Source organism: Notamacropus eugenii, chromosome 4 (genome assembly GCF_028372415.1).
Source record: "Notamacropus eugenii isolate mMacEug1 chromosome 4, mMacEug1.pri_v2, whole genome shotgun sequence".
Taxonomy (NCBI): domain Eukaryota; kingdom Metazoa; phylum Chordata; class Mammalia; order Diprotodontia; family Macropodidae; genus Notamacropus; species Notamacropus eugenii.
The window spans coordinates 91,264,680-91,277,948 of NC_092875.1; the positions used below are offsets into that span (position 1 = coordinate 91,264,680).

The following is a 13,269-nucleotide window of genomic DNA, read 5'->3' on the forward strand; positions in this document are numbered from 1 at the left end:
TAAAGGTATAACAGGCATCCCTAGGGGAAAGAGGAGAAGGTCCAGCACCTTGGACCTAGCTATCCTCAGGAGGTGTCAGGAGCTCAGGTGACTCAGTTAATAGGGAGTACATCCAATCTCCCAAGGAGAAGTTGAGAAGGCTGGGTATGGAGAAGCACTGAGGGCCTGAGGCTTCCTGTAGGATAGGAGGGACCTATTGACATCCCTGTGAAAAAAGGAGAAGGGTCTAGTACAGGAGTGGGGGACCTGTGGACTTAAGGCCTCATGTGACCTTCTAGGTCCTCAATACTTTTGGATTTGTTCTATAGAATTTGGATTCAGTCCAAAGATCGCACTTAAGGACCTAGAGGGTCATATGTGGCCTTAAGGATGCAGGTGCCCTACTCTTCTTCTAGTACCTAACAAGGGTAGGGGCTCAGCCATTTCATGGAGGTGTGAGGGACAGTCCATCTTATAGGTCTAGGGTCCCCTTAAGAGAGTTTGAGCACCCTGGAATGTTCTAGGGGGTAGGGATGCTGAGAGGCTCGAGCATCCTTATGGGGTATGAGGGGGTCTGAGATATCTTAATCAACCTGGAGTCTGTGAATTTATTTTTGTTGATATTTTGATAAAGTTTCAATATAATTGATTTTTCTGTAATCCTATGTATTTTATTTTATGCATTTAAAAGCATTTTCTGAGAAGGGGTCCATAGATTTCACCAGACTGCCAAGGGGTTTATCATACAAAAAAGTTTCAAGAACCTCTGTTTTAGGGAGTTTAGGGATCAAGTTAAATCACAGCGTATACTAGAGTCTGGGTTTACATAAAATAGATACTCAGATATTAGACCTTACAGGGCCACCTTATGGGGTAGGGGAAGAGATGGCACCATTTGTTGGACCACAGAGATGGAGAAGGGGCAGGCCCAGGTCCATGGTGTAACCTAGAGGAGGGTGAGGATTAAGTATGAATGAGCCTTGGACTTCCTTAGCATCAGCTGGGGAGATCCTGCTTTTTGGACCCTGTTTCCCAGAGTCAGTGACCATAAGGAGAGATGGTTCTTATGCGCTGTGTACTCTGCATCATAACCCCAGCTTTCCACCTCATGGGAAAGAATGGGAAAGCTGATGCCTGGTCAAGGACAAGTGTGGGGAAGGGGGGGCAGGGTTTCCCCTTTGTGACCAAGGTCAGGGCTCAGACTAGGGGCAGGGCCAGGGCTTGATTTGTGATCAGGGTGAGGCCTCAATTTGTGACCAAGGTCAGGGCTCAGTCTAGGGACAGGGAGAATAAATAGAAACCAAATGGCTAGACCCTAGAAGACTTGACTATAGTCTCATAAGCTCTGTGATCCAATGATATAAACGAGGCTTTGAAATGGCAGGCCTCTTTTCATTGTAATCAGCGACCCTTGCAGATCCCACCTCATGAATGCCAAAGTCATTCTGTTCCAATTCTGCTATTTATCAGATGTGTCACCTTGGAGAATAATGATAACATCCATTTTCTCTAGTACTTATCAAAGCATTTTACTCACAATAACCCTGTGAGGTGGAGAATACAATGAATAGTATCCCCATTTGACTGAAGAGAAAACTGAGGCTTACAGATGTTAAGTGAGTTATCTAGGGTCACAAAACTAGTAAGTGGCAGAACTGGGATCTGAACTCAGGTCTTGGGACTCCAAGTCTGGTCCTGTTCCCACAACACCCACAATACTCCTTTTCTGGCACAATGAGTAAGTCAATTTCATTTTTTTAGACCTCAGTTTCCTCATCTGTAAAATGTGGAGAGTCGCTGATGCCTTTCGATCGTCCTTAAGAAATCTATGAGATGAGTGCTTTGATGTGGCATTGGCTTAGGAACCAAAGTCAATATTGGGGTTACTTGGGGCACCTCCTCCTTTCAGTCAGTTTTCCCTTTATCCTTCCAACAGAACTGTGATGCAGATAAGACGGACCAGGCACTCTCTTCAATTCAAAAGTGAGAAAACTGAGGCCCACAGAGGGGAAAGGGGATGTTCAAGGTCACAAAGAAAGTCAGTGGAAGAGTTGAAATGTGAATCCAGGACTCCTGGATTCTCCTTCCAACACTCATCTCCAAGAGATAGGGAGTGACATGGATCAACTGAAAAATCTTGACATGAATTTTATTCTCCAGTATATGCCATCTCCCAAATAAGCTCCCATTATCCTGGGGCTGGAGGCAACGTGGCACTCCTAGGAGGGTTGGGGGTCTTGCAGAAGTTCTGGGAGAATAAGAAACCCAGCAGCCAGCTCAAAGAATTCAAGTCAACCCCATATTATGAAAATCAAAGGTATGCATTCCCCACTTACCTACCAGATATAGTTACAGGGCAATTATTCACTTTACCAAAACATTTCTTCTTTTCACAAGTGCCCATCTCCCCCATTGCAAAAAAGGGTATATTTATGTCAGAGATATATTCCTTGATGTCTGGTGGGGTTGGGGAGCAAGGCGATTTAAGCTAACGTGTGTGGAGCCCTCACTCTGGGACCAGTCCTCAAGAGATGATGACAAACCATGTCAGGAAGAATGAGGTGAAGGCTCCAACTTCTCGTTTAAGATTTACTTCACACAGTTGCCCTTCAGATGTTCTTTTTATAGTCAAAATGAATTAATCTGTCCCTCTCACCCTCTCCAGGGGCTCTCTGGCTGGTGCCATGCTTTGGGCCTGGGAGGGCCATTCATTCCATCCCAATTTCCTTGTGTAGAAATCCTTCTCTCTTCCTTCATGGACTAATCCCAGTAATACTTCCTTCATAAACTTTCCCTGATTTCCTTCTTTCTCCATTGAAAAGGATCAGATCCTAAGTAAGAGGTAACATGGTATAATGGAAAGAACTGTGACTCTGAAGTCAGAAGACCTGGGTTCGAATCCTATCACCATCAAATCCTATCTGTGTGACCCTTCCTATGACTTGTTTTCCTCATCAGTCAAAAAAAGAGGAGTTGAACTGGATGGCCTGGGCAGTGGAGAATCTGGTTTCCACCTACACAAATGACATGACACGTTTTCTTCGGCATCATGATTGCTAGGTAAAGTAAGTTGTACACGTAGGAAAAGAAATGGAGGGAATGAGCATCTACATAGCACCTACTAAGGATCAGACACTGTAAATGCTTTACAAATATTTCATTTGGTCCTCTTAATAACCCTGGGATGTAGGTGCTATCATTATCACCTTTTTACAGAAGAGGAAACTGAGGCAATCAGGGATGAAGTAAGCTGCCCAGAGTCAACCTAGCTAGTAAGTGTCTGAGAGTGGATTTGAACTCAGGTCTTTCTGGCCCTCAGTCCAGTACTCTAGCCACTGTACCACTGACTACCTCTGTCTGAGTTAACTAATAATAATAACTGGCATTTATACAGCGCTTTAAGGTTTCCAAAGCACTTCACAAATTAATTATCTCATTTGATCCTCACAACATCCCTGGGTGGCAGGGGCTGTTATCATCCCCATTTTACAGATGAGGAAACTGAGGCAAACAGAGGCGAGGTCATTTGTTCAGTCACATAGCTAATAAGTGTCTGAGGTAGGATTTGATCTCTGGTCTTCCCGACTCCAGATCCAGCATCCTATCCACTGAGCTAAATTATGAGTTCCGTAAAGGGAGGGTGCAGGTCTCTTATCTGTTCTCTTCTGGTGCCTCATAGCAGAGCTCAGCTCTAGACCCAGCACATGAGAACCTCAAGACATTGAGGGAACAGAGATTTCAGAGTTTAAATGACTTGCCCCATCAAGTCTACTGATGACAAGGTCAGTGAATTTTCTACTGATTCACATGAACCCCCAATGCCTACCATGACCCCCTCCAAGCTCCAACTCTGCCCCAATGTTGGCAGCACAGGTAAATGGAAGCCAACCACGGATAAGAAATGGGTTGGATATTGTAACCCTGGAGAAAACCAATCACTTCCAGTCCATGGAGGATGAGGCGCTCAGTACAGTGAGGGTTTTGTTATGACTGTTACTGAATGGTGGTCTTAGGAGTATAGGATTTGGAGGATGACAGGGCCTGAGACAGGAACCAGGTCAACTTCCTTATTTAACAGTAAGGGAAACTGATGCCCAGAGAGGGGAAGTGATTTTCCTAGATCACACAGGTAGGAAGTAACAGAACTGAGATTAAACCCCAAATCTTCTGACTCCAAATCTGGGGTCTCCCACACTATACCTCACTTTCTCAGTATTCAGATTGGAAGAAATTTATAGGTAATTTAGTTCAGCCCCCTGTCTCTAATCTGTTACAGACCAGGGGAGCACTGGACCTGGAGTCAGGAAGACCTAAGTTCAAATCTGGCCTCAGACACTTATTTGCTGTGTGGCCCTTGCTTCAGTCTCCCACCCAGGGTTCTTGTGAGGATCACATAAGATCACATTTGTAAACTTTAAGGCCCTGTATAAGTACTAGCTATGATATTTTTATGGGCAACAATTAATCGCCAGCCTGGCAACTTCCTTATACATTGGTCTTTCTGTCCTTCCTGCCTTATCAATGGTCTCTTGCTGAACAAACTTGTATAGAAGTGATAGGCTAAACACATAGAATTTTGTTGTCGTTCAGATGTTTCAGTCATGTCTGACTCTTTGTGACCTTATCTGGAGTTTTCTTGGCAGAGATACTGGAGTGGTTTGCCATTTCCTTCTCCAGCTCATTTTATAGATGAGGAAACTAAGGCGGACAGGGTTAAGTGACTTGGCCAGGGTCACACAGCTAGTAAGTGTCTGAGGTTGGATTTGAACTCAGGAAGATGAGTCTTCCTGACCGCAGGCCAGGCACTCTATCTACTACAGAATAAGACCCACAGTTTTGGACATAATCTGCATGGGAATGTGTTTTACTTGAATAAGTATATTTTTTGTGAGGATTTTCTTCTCCATTTCCCTTCCCTAAGGATATAGGAAGTGGGAGGTTGATAAAAATAAATTCTTGTTAAATGAAAATAATTAATTAAAAATAGCTAATAGGCTCACAAATTTAGAACTGAGGCCATCTATGCCAACCTCTTTATGTTAATGATGAAGAAACTTGGGCCCAGAGAGGTTGGGACTTTGTTCTGGGTCACAAAGATAGCAAAGACAAAGTTTGAACCCAGGTCCTCTGATTCTCAATCCAGCACACTCCATACTCCAGCCTTCCTCACAGGCCACATTTCCCCAGTAGATTGTCCTTTCACTTGACCTTTTCTAAATGTATCCTGCCATCTCAGGAAAGAGAATGGAAGGTCCCACCATGGCTCCTTCTGATAGGTACATGTCCCAAAGACCTGTACCTGTACATGTACCTGATGGCTGGGAACTAAGCCCCTGAGCTCTCTCAAGGCTCTGCTGCACCAGAAGGAAAGGATTTCTAGAGCTTTTCAGGGTTCTTGGCTTCTGTGTTTTTGTGTTGCTATAAATGTTTGGCTCTGTGACCCTAGAGCTCTGGGACCCTATGATTTCTATTCTCTGTTCCATAATTCTATGAGTCTATTACTCTATGGCCCTGTGTTCCGGATGCTTAGTCTGGCTTCTAGCCATGGGCACTCAGTCAATGTTAGGAAACCTGCTCATTTTCTGACAAGGGAGAGAATCAGGAAAGAGGTGTCATCTCCAAGGTCACTGTAAATCTCTGGAGCGGCAGAGACTCAGGAAGACAGATCCCAGACCAATGCATCAACCCTCTGAGGCCTGACCTACACAGAACACTTCTCCCTCCCGACCCCATTTCCTCTCCCCTGCGCTCTCTCTCTCTCTCTGTCTCTTTCCCTCTCTCTCTCTCTCTCTCTCTCTCTTTCCTGATCCCTCATGCCTCCACTCCTTTGCCCTCCCTTTCTGAGGCTGGCAATGAATGCATGGATAGAACTCTGTCAAAGGGAAGTAAAAATAGCTCCTCTGGGGCAGGGCTCCCAAGAAAGTGCTCCAGGACCCAGGATGTGTGATGTATAAAGTACAGGTTTGCCATTAATATGCATGGCACGTTCTTTTAATTTTCCTGCAGTGCCTTCGAGGAATGAGGGTGATAGGATGAGATGCAGTCTAAGAAAAGAAGGCATTTGGAGGGAGGGTAGTGACCCAAGAAGATTAGACCCATAGTCCAACTGGTCTCCATCCCAGAATCTCAGCATTGGAAAGCCTTCTAGATGTTATCTGCCCCCTCTTCCCCCACCCCCCCATTCTTACCCAATACAAGAAAACCCTCTAGAATCCTTGAATAAATATTAAAGCAATAAAGGACCTTGGAGATTAGAATCTAATCCCTTCACTTTGCAAATGGAGAAACTGAGTCCCAGAGGATTAATTGACTCATTCCTGTCCTACAACTAATAAGTAGCAGTCCTGAGATTTCAAAACACCACAAGAGGCTATCTCTCACCCAGGATCTGTTTGGATACCTCCAGGGATGAGGAACTCATCACTTCATGAGCAAGAATCATTCCTTGTTGGGCAGCTACTATTGTTAAAAAATGTTAAGCTGAACTCTACCTCACGGAGAGAGGCAATGTTCTGTGGTATTCTGGATTTCCAAGTCAGGAAAACAGATTCAAATCCTATCCCAGATACTTAGTAGCTGTGTAACCCTGAGCAAATTTCTCTGTGCCTCAGTTTCCTCATCTGAAAAAATGAGAGAGATTAGATCTGATGACCTCAGAAATCCTTTCCAGCTCTAAGTCTATGATTTCATGACTCCCCTAACTTCCCCCTGCCCTCCCCCCACTGTTTCTAGTTCTTCCCTCTAGGGTCAAATAAGACAGGTCTTATCTCTAACCCTTCAGAAGCCTAAAGACAGCTAGCATGTTCACTTATGCCCTACGTCTTTATTTTTTTTCTCCAAAGCAAAACATTTTGATTTCCTTCAATGAGTTCTTACATGACCTGGTCTCTGCTTCTCTCCCCAACATGGTCACTACCATGTGGTTTATCTAAGGTTTTCCCCAAAATATGGTGCCCACCTCTGGACACAGACCCCTAGATTTGGTCTGAGCAGGGTAACCTTTTGCCTCCCTCCCTTGGGACTCTGAACTTGAGAAAGATTCTGTCTCTGACCTTCCTCTGTCCTTCTCTCAGCAACAGCTGTTGTTGGGGAGCTGGGGCATTCTCTACTAAGGACCACAGCCAGCAGGCGAAGGTCTACAGGGGGCTGAGGAGGAACGATGCTGTAGAAGTCTGGGTGTGCTGTGATTCACCCAGCAGTCTCGAGACAGATGTGCAGAAGAGGAATTTGTACACACTGAATGCCATTTCCTCTTGACAATCCCTTTTCTTTATTGAGACACTTTATTAGATCATTGAAATAAGACTTCTCAGAGTTAGAAAGGGAGCTCTGCGTTCCAAATGTGCTTGAGTGGGATTCTCCAATCCTTGTCATCTTGTATACCTCCCCTTCTCTCCTCTGACACAGCTACCACCACAGTACAGCCTCACATCACCTCCTTCCTGGCCCAGTGAAATGGTCTGCTGCTTGGTCTCCCTGTCTCCACATTCTCCCATCCCAAATCCATCTTCCACTCAACTGTCAAAGTGATTTTCCTAAAACATACATCTGATCTTGTCACCATCTCCACCTCAATAAACCACAGTGGCTTTTAGACACCTTCACAACCTGGCCCCTTTTTAACCTTTCCAGGTTTTTTATACTTTATTGCCTTTCATGTACCCTACAGTCTTGATTCACTGGCCTTCTTCCTCTTCCTCAGAGATAGTCTTCTGACTCACCATGACTTGCCTTTGCCCTGGCTATCCCCCAGACCTGGGATGCTCTCCCTCATCTCTGTCCTGACATCCTGGCTTCCTTCAAGACACCTTAGATCCTTCCTTCAGCGTGTGTACTTTCCTAGTCTCCCAGTAGCTAGGACCTTCCCTCTGAGATTAATATTCACTTACACTGTAGATATCTTTTATGGCCATGGTTACTTATAGGTTGTATCCCCCATTAGAATGGGAGCTCTTTGAGGTAATGGGCCATGTTTTGGCCTTTCTTTCCTTACCATAGTGTTGCTGTTCAATCATTTCGGTCATGTCCAACTCTCCATGACCCCATTTTGTTTTTGTGGGGAGGTTTTGGCAGAGATATTGGAGTAGTTTGCTATTTCTTTCTCCAATTCATTTTTTTTTCAGAAGAGAAACTGAGGCCAACAGGGTTAAGTGACTTACCCAGGGTCACACAGCTAGTAAGTATCTGAGGTTGGATTTGAACTCATGAACATAAGTCTTCCTGATTCCAAGCCCAATGTTCTATGCACTATGGTGCCACCTGGCTGCCCACCTGGCATATAATAAGCTTAATGAATGCTTATTGATTGACTGACTGGACTGAATGCCTCTGTTTGAAGACCTCCAGTGACGGGGAACTCACTACTTCTCCATGTAGCTCTCAAAGTATGTTTAGTTAAACTGTTCCAATTACTAGGGAATTTTCCTTTGTGTAGAGCCAAAATCTGTCTCAGCTCCATAAATTCCAGTCATTACTCAATAAGCAGTGAGCAAAGACTTCTCATACCCTAGCTTTAAATTTCACTGCCCTACCCCCCTCCCTCCTCCTCCCCCTCCTCTTATCACTACCACCTCCATCCACCCTACCTCATCTCTCACCAGGTCACAATGTTATAGGATCAGTAAACCAATACTTAGATGTAAATAGAAACTTAGATGTTCAAGGCATCCTTAAAGCCAAGGACCTTTGGATGTGAATAATTGCCCTGGATTTGTCTGGTTTTTAAGCCTAAGGTCCTGTCAAAATAAGAAAAACTGAAATACTGGGTTTGCTTGAAATCAACCCTACCTGTATGAAGGTGGGGTGGGCACTGAAATGAATTTTCCCTCTGGGCCTGGACGCAGTCTCTTAGCCTGTGAGTGTTGAGATTCCAGACCCGATGGAGGGACTATTAATGGATTCTTGGTGGGTCAGTGCTTCAGGGCAGGTGGTAGGGAGGATGGGGAGAGAAGCTAATTCTGTTTAGCCTGAGACAGTGAAGGTGTGTCTGTCCCCCTACCAAGCTCTCTCTAGGACTTTTCTCTTTGGTATCTTCCAGAAGGAAGGATGCAGGGAGCTCTGCTGGGGACTTACCCACCTTTGGGGAAGAGAACTGGGGAAGCAACATGGCCTAGGCTGGAAGTCAGGAGCCCTGAGTTTGAGGACTGGCTCTACCTGTAACAGTTATGCCACCTGGGGAAAGTCATCACCCACCTCTGGGCTTCAATATCCTACTCTGTTAAATAAGGGAGTCATACCACAATTGTCAAGGTCCTGCCAGTTCTAAAATCCCATAGCCTCTTCCCCTGAAGCAGAAGAACAAGATGTATGCAGGGGTAAGGGTTGGGGGGGAGGGTGTGGAACTCCCACATACAAGGCACTTTACCATGCCAAAAGGGATTCCAAATCCACCATCTCATTGAATCTTTCCAAACCCCCGTGAATGGGCCCCACGCTTTCCTAGCCTCCCTCCTTTGCTTGGGCTATTTCTGCTCCAGCAGAATTTTTTTCCCCTTTTATTCCTTGGTGAAAATCCCACCATCAAAAAACAAACTCCTACGTTCAGCATTCAAAGCCCTTCACAACTGAGCCCTAGACATCTTCTCCAAGCTTATTAGACAGCCCCCCCCCCCACCTTGATACGCTCTATGGTTCAGTCTAATAGGCTTTCCTGCTGCCCCTCACACACGATGATCCCTCTGCTATCCTCTTGCCTTAGCACAGGCTGAACCCCATGCCTGGAATGCCTTCTCCCCTTGCCTATGCCTCTGAGAATCCCTAAGCCCCTAGAAAGCTCAGTCCTAGTGCACCCTTCAGAAGTCCTTTCTTTGTCATCCCAGCTGTTAGTGACTCCCCTTTCCTCAAATTGTTGTTCAGTCCTTTCAGTCATATCTGACTCTCTGTGACCCCATTTGGGGTTTTCTTGGCAAAGATACTGGAGTGGTTTGCCATTTCCTTCTCCAGCTCATTTTACAGATGAGGAAACTGAGGCACACAGGATTAAGTGACTTGGCCAGGGTCACATAGCTGCATTAAGTGTCCGAGGCTAGATTTAAATTCAGATCTTCCCAACTCCAGGCCCAGCCCTCTATCCACCTAGCTGCCTCCTCCTCAAATTTCTTTATATTGATTTTCTATCTATGTATATGGGTACACGCAATCTATCTCCTCAGTTAAAATCTGAAGCTAGAAAGAAGGTACATAATTTTTATTTATTTCATCCTTGCCTTGCACAGGGTAGTACTTATTAAATGTTCATTGGTTAAAGAGGGTATGTGTGTCTATAAAAAGAGAGAAAGAGAGAGAAGGAGAGGGGGGAAGAGAGAGAGAGGGAGAGAGAAGGGGGGGGGGGAATGTTAGCTTCAACAGAAAGTCCTTCTGAATCCCCTCTTCATGCTAGTGCCTTCCTTCCACTGATTATCTCCAATTTATCCCGTATATATCTTGCTTGTACATAGACTGCTTGCACGATGTCTTTGGATGAACACAACAGTTCTTTGAGAGCAGAGACTGTCTTGTTTTTAACCCTGTCCCTCTCTCTCTCTGTCCCTCTTTCTATCTGTCTATCTCTGTCTCTCTCTCCCTCCTTCTGCCTCTCTCTCTCTCTCTCTTTCTGTCTCTCTGTGACTCTTCCTCTTTCTCTGTCTCTCTTCCCCTCTCTTTTTCTCTCTTTCCATCTATCGTTGGTAAGTTGCCAGAATGATCTACCTTTTGTAAAGCTTTTGTCTTGTCACTTCTTGGGTCGAAATCTTTCAGTGGGTTCCTATTGTCTAAAGTTTAGACTCCTTAGCCTGGCATTGAAGGCCCCACACAATCTGGTCACGCTCTAACTTTCCAGCCACATTATTCTACCTTTACCCCCAATACACTCTGAAATTTCCTGCTTCTGGGTCTTTGTTCAGTCTGTTTCCAGTGCCATCCTCTTCCATCCGTTTTAATTCCTGCACATCTATCCTTTAAAAGTCAGCTCAAATTCCAACTTCTCTAAGAGGACTTCCTTCACCTCAAATGTTGGTAATGACCTGCCCCTTCAGATCTCCATCAGAAGTTTGTTAGAATATCTCCAATACCCTTATCATATAATATCGGGCATTAGAGTTATCTGTCTTAACCGCCTGCTGGCCTGAACTTTGTATCTCCCCCTGGTGCCTTGCCCAAGGCCTGGCACATAGTAAGTGCTTACTTAATGCCCAGTTATTAGGGCCCTTCTGAAATCACTTGGAGTATGTTTTGCACATATCTGTATACATTCTGTCTTGTCGTCTAGAGGGCAAAGTCCTTGAAGGCAGGGACAGCTTTGTTTTTGTCTTGGGATACAAAATGAGGCCTGGCACATAAGTAGGTATTTAATAAAAAACTGCTGAATTTAGTCAAATTGAATTGGAGTTTGTTTGATTCATTTGTTTCATCTGTTAAATCAGTTTCCCTAAAAAAAAAAAAGGGTTGCCGATTAAACCCAGAGATGTCTTACAACTAGTAGAAGAAAGAACATACACATTATGGTTGTAGAACCATAGTGTGTATCTCTTTGGTTCTTATTCTAGACTGTGGGTTCCCTCTTAGGGTTAATCTACTGTCAAATTCAGACCAATACCCCTTTTCTATAGAGGAAAAGAGGCCCAGAGAGAAGCAGGAACTTGCCCAAAGTTAAACAATGAATTGTCAACACAGCCAGAATTTGAACTGGGTGCATGGATTCCTGGGATCTTTGTCAGGATGCAAGGGGATGGTGAGATAAGGATACCTTTCCCTTAACCTGGGCAAGTCACAATCCTGTTTACCTCAGTTTCATTATCTGTGAAATGGGCTGGAAAAGGAAATGGCAAACCATTCCAGTCTCTTAGCCAAGAAAATACGTAATCAGGGACTCACACTGGGGAGGGTCCCATTTACAAAGGAGGAAACTGAGGCCCAAATGATAAGAGAAATAGCAAACATAGCCAGCAGCAGCAGCAGCATATGGCATGACCTCCAGGTAAGTCACTTAGCCCGGTCCACCAGTCTCCCTCACAGAGTAGCTGAGCCCTGGGCCAGATGTGTATCCAGATAAATTAGATAGAGGAAGCCCAGGATGAAAGCCCATTACACTGAATTGCTCTGTGTGCAAATGACAAATGGTTCTTATCTATTCATTAAAGCTGGGCCTGTACTTGGTAATATTTTGTTATGGAGATTTCAACCCTTAGACTATTTAGGTGGGGAAGGTTCGTTAGAGACTGTGGAGCCCAGCGGGTCAGGTGAAGAAATTGAGACATGAGGGAGTGGCTTATGCAAGGTTATGGAAGGAGTGAGGAGAATCCCAGATGGTCCAGGGCTAGGATGGACCTCTGAGACCAGCCAGCCCCAGGGTTTTCTTTACAGATGGAAAAACAAGCCCCAGGACTGAGGTGACTAAGTCACACAGTGAGTTAACAGCTTTAGACAGGGATGGAGGGGCCTCCACAGACCAATGCCCTTGTTCTACAGAGGAGAAAATCTAGGCCCTGTTAGGAATAGGAGCCTGCCCAAGTCTCATAGCAAAGCCAGGAACTAAAATCCAGGTGTGTTGAAGCCTGGGATCTTTGGTGGGATGGAAGGGGATGGGGACATCAGGTCACCCCTTCTCTAGACCTAGGGGGATCAAGGGGGAACCAGAAAGGAGCCCTTCTGGGGAGGCAGTACCAGGACAACGGCAGCAGCTGGTCCCACGAAGGCGTACAGCAGTCCCCCTTCCAAGGAGAGCCAGCAGCTGAGAGAAAGGGAGCAGAGAACACAGGCTGGTTAGTCCAGACTAGGCCATCAGACCTCCCCACCAAGGAGCTCATGCCTCCCTTCCTTAGCTTCTGGTTTTGTCTCTCTCCCTTTTTAGCTTCTCTTCCAAGTCTATCCCAATCTTCTCTCTCAAACTGCTTCCTTCAGGAAGCCCTCCCTGATTAAATACAATTCCTGTTTCCTAACACTTACCTTGTGAGCACAGAACGGCAGAGACACTAGCACAGTCTGAGGTGTCCCTTACACCTTCCCCAAGGGTATCTCTTATCCTAGCAAGGTCGTGTGTTCGTCCTTCGTTGCCAAAGAAGACCATGCCATCAGAGAAATAATGACATGACCTGCACTTGACTTTGTTTTGAGTGAGAGAGGGCTGTGCAGGTCACCAGCCTCACTTCTCCTCCAGAGCTATCTGAATCCAGTGATCAGATATTCATCAGGATGACTGGAGATGACCCAGGATGAGGCCATTGGGGTTAAGTGACTTGCCCAAGGTCACACAGCTAGTGAGTGCCAAGTGTCTGAGGTGAGATTTGAACTCAGGTCCTCCTGTCTCCTACACTG

General features: G+C 45.3%; 1 protein-coding gene across 4 annotated transcripts in view; it reads right to left on the reverse strand.

Moving 5' to 3' along the window:
• The window catches only part of ADGRB1 (adhesion G protein-coupled receptor B1), a 262,780-nt gene that overhangs the window by 47,098 nt on the left and 202,413 nt on the right, over positions 1 to 13,269 (reverse strand). For all 4 annotated transcript variants that reach the window (XM_072602911.1, XM_072602909.1, XM_072602913.1 and 1 more), the window contains one exon: positions 12,619 to 12,685. In XM_072602911.1, the coding sequence (XP_072459012.1) occupies positions 12,619 to 12,685 (67 nt within the window). The remainder of the gene's footprint in view (positions 1 to 12,618; positions 12,686 to 13,269) is intronic.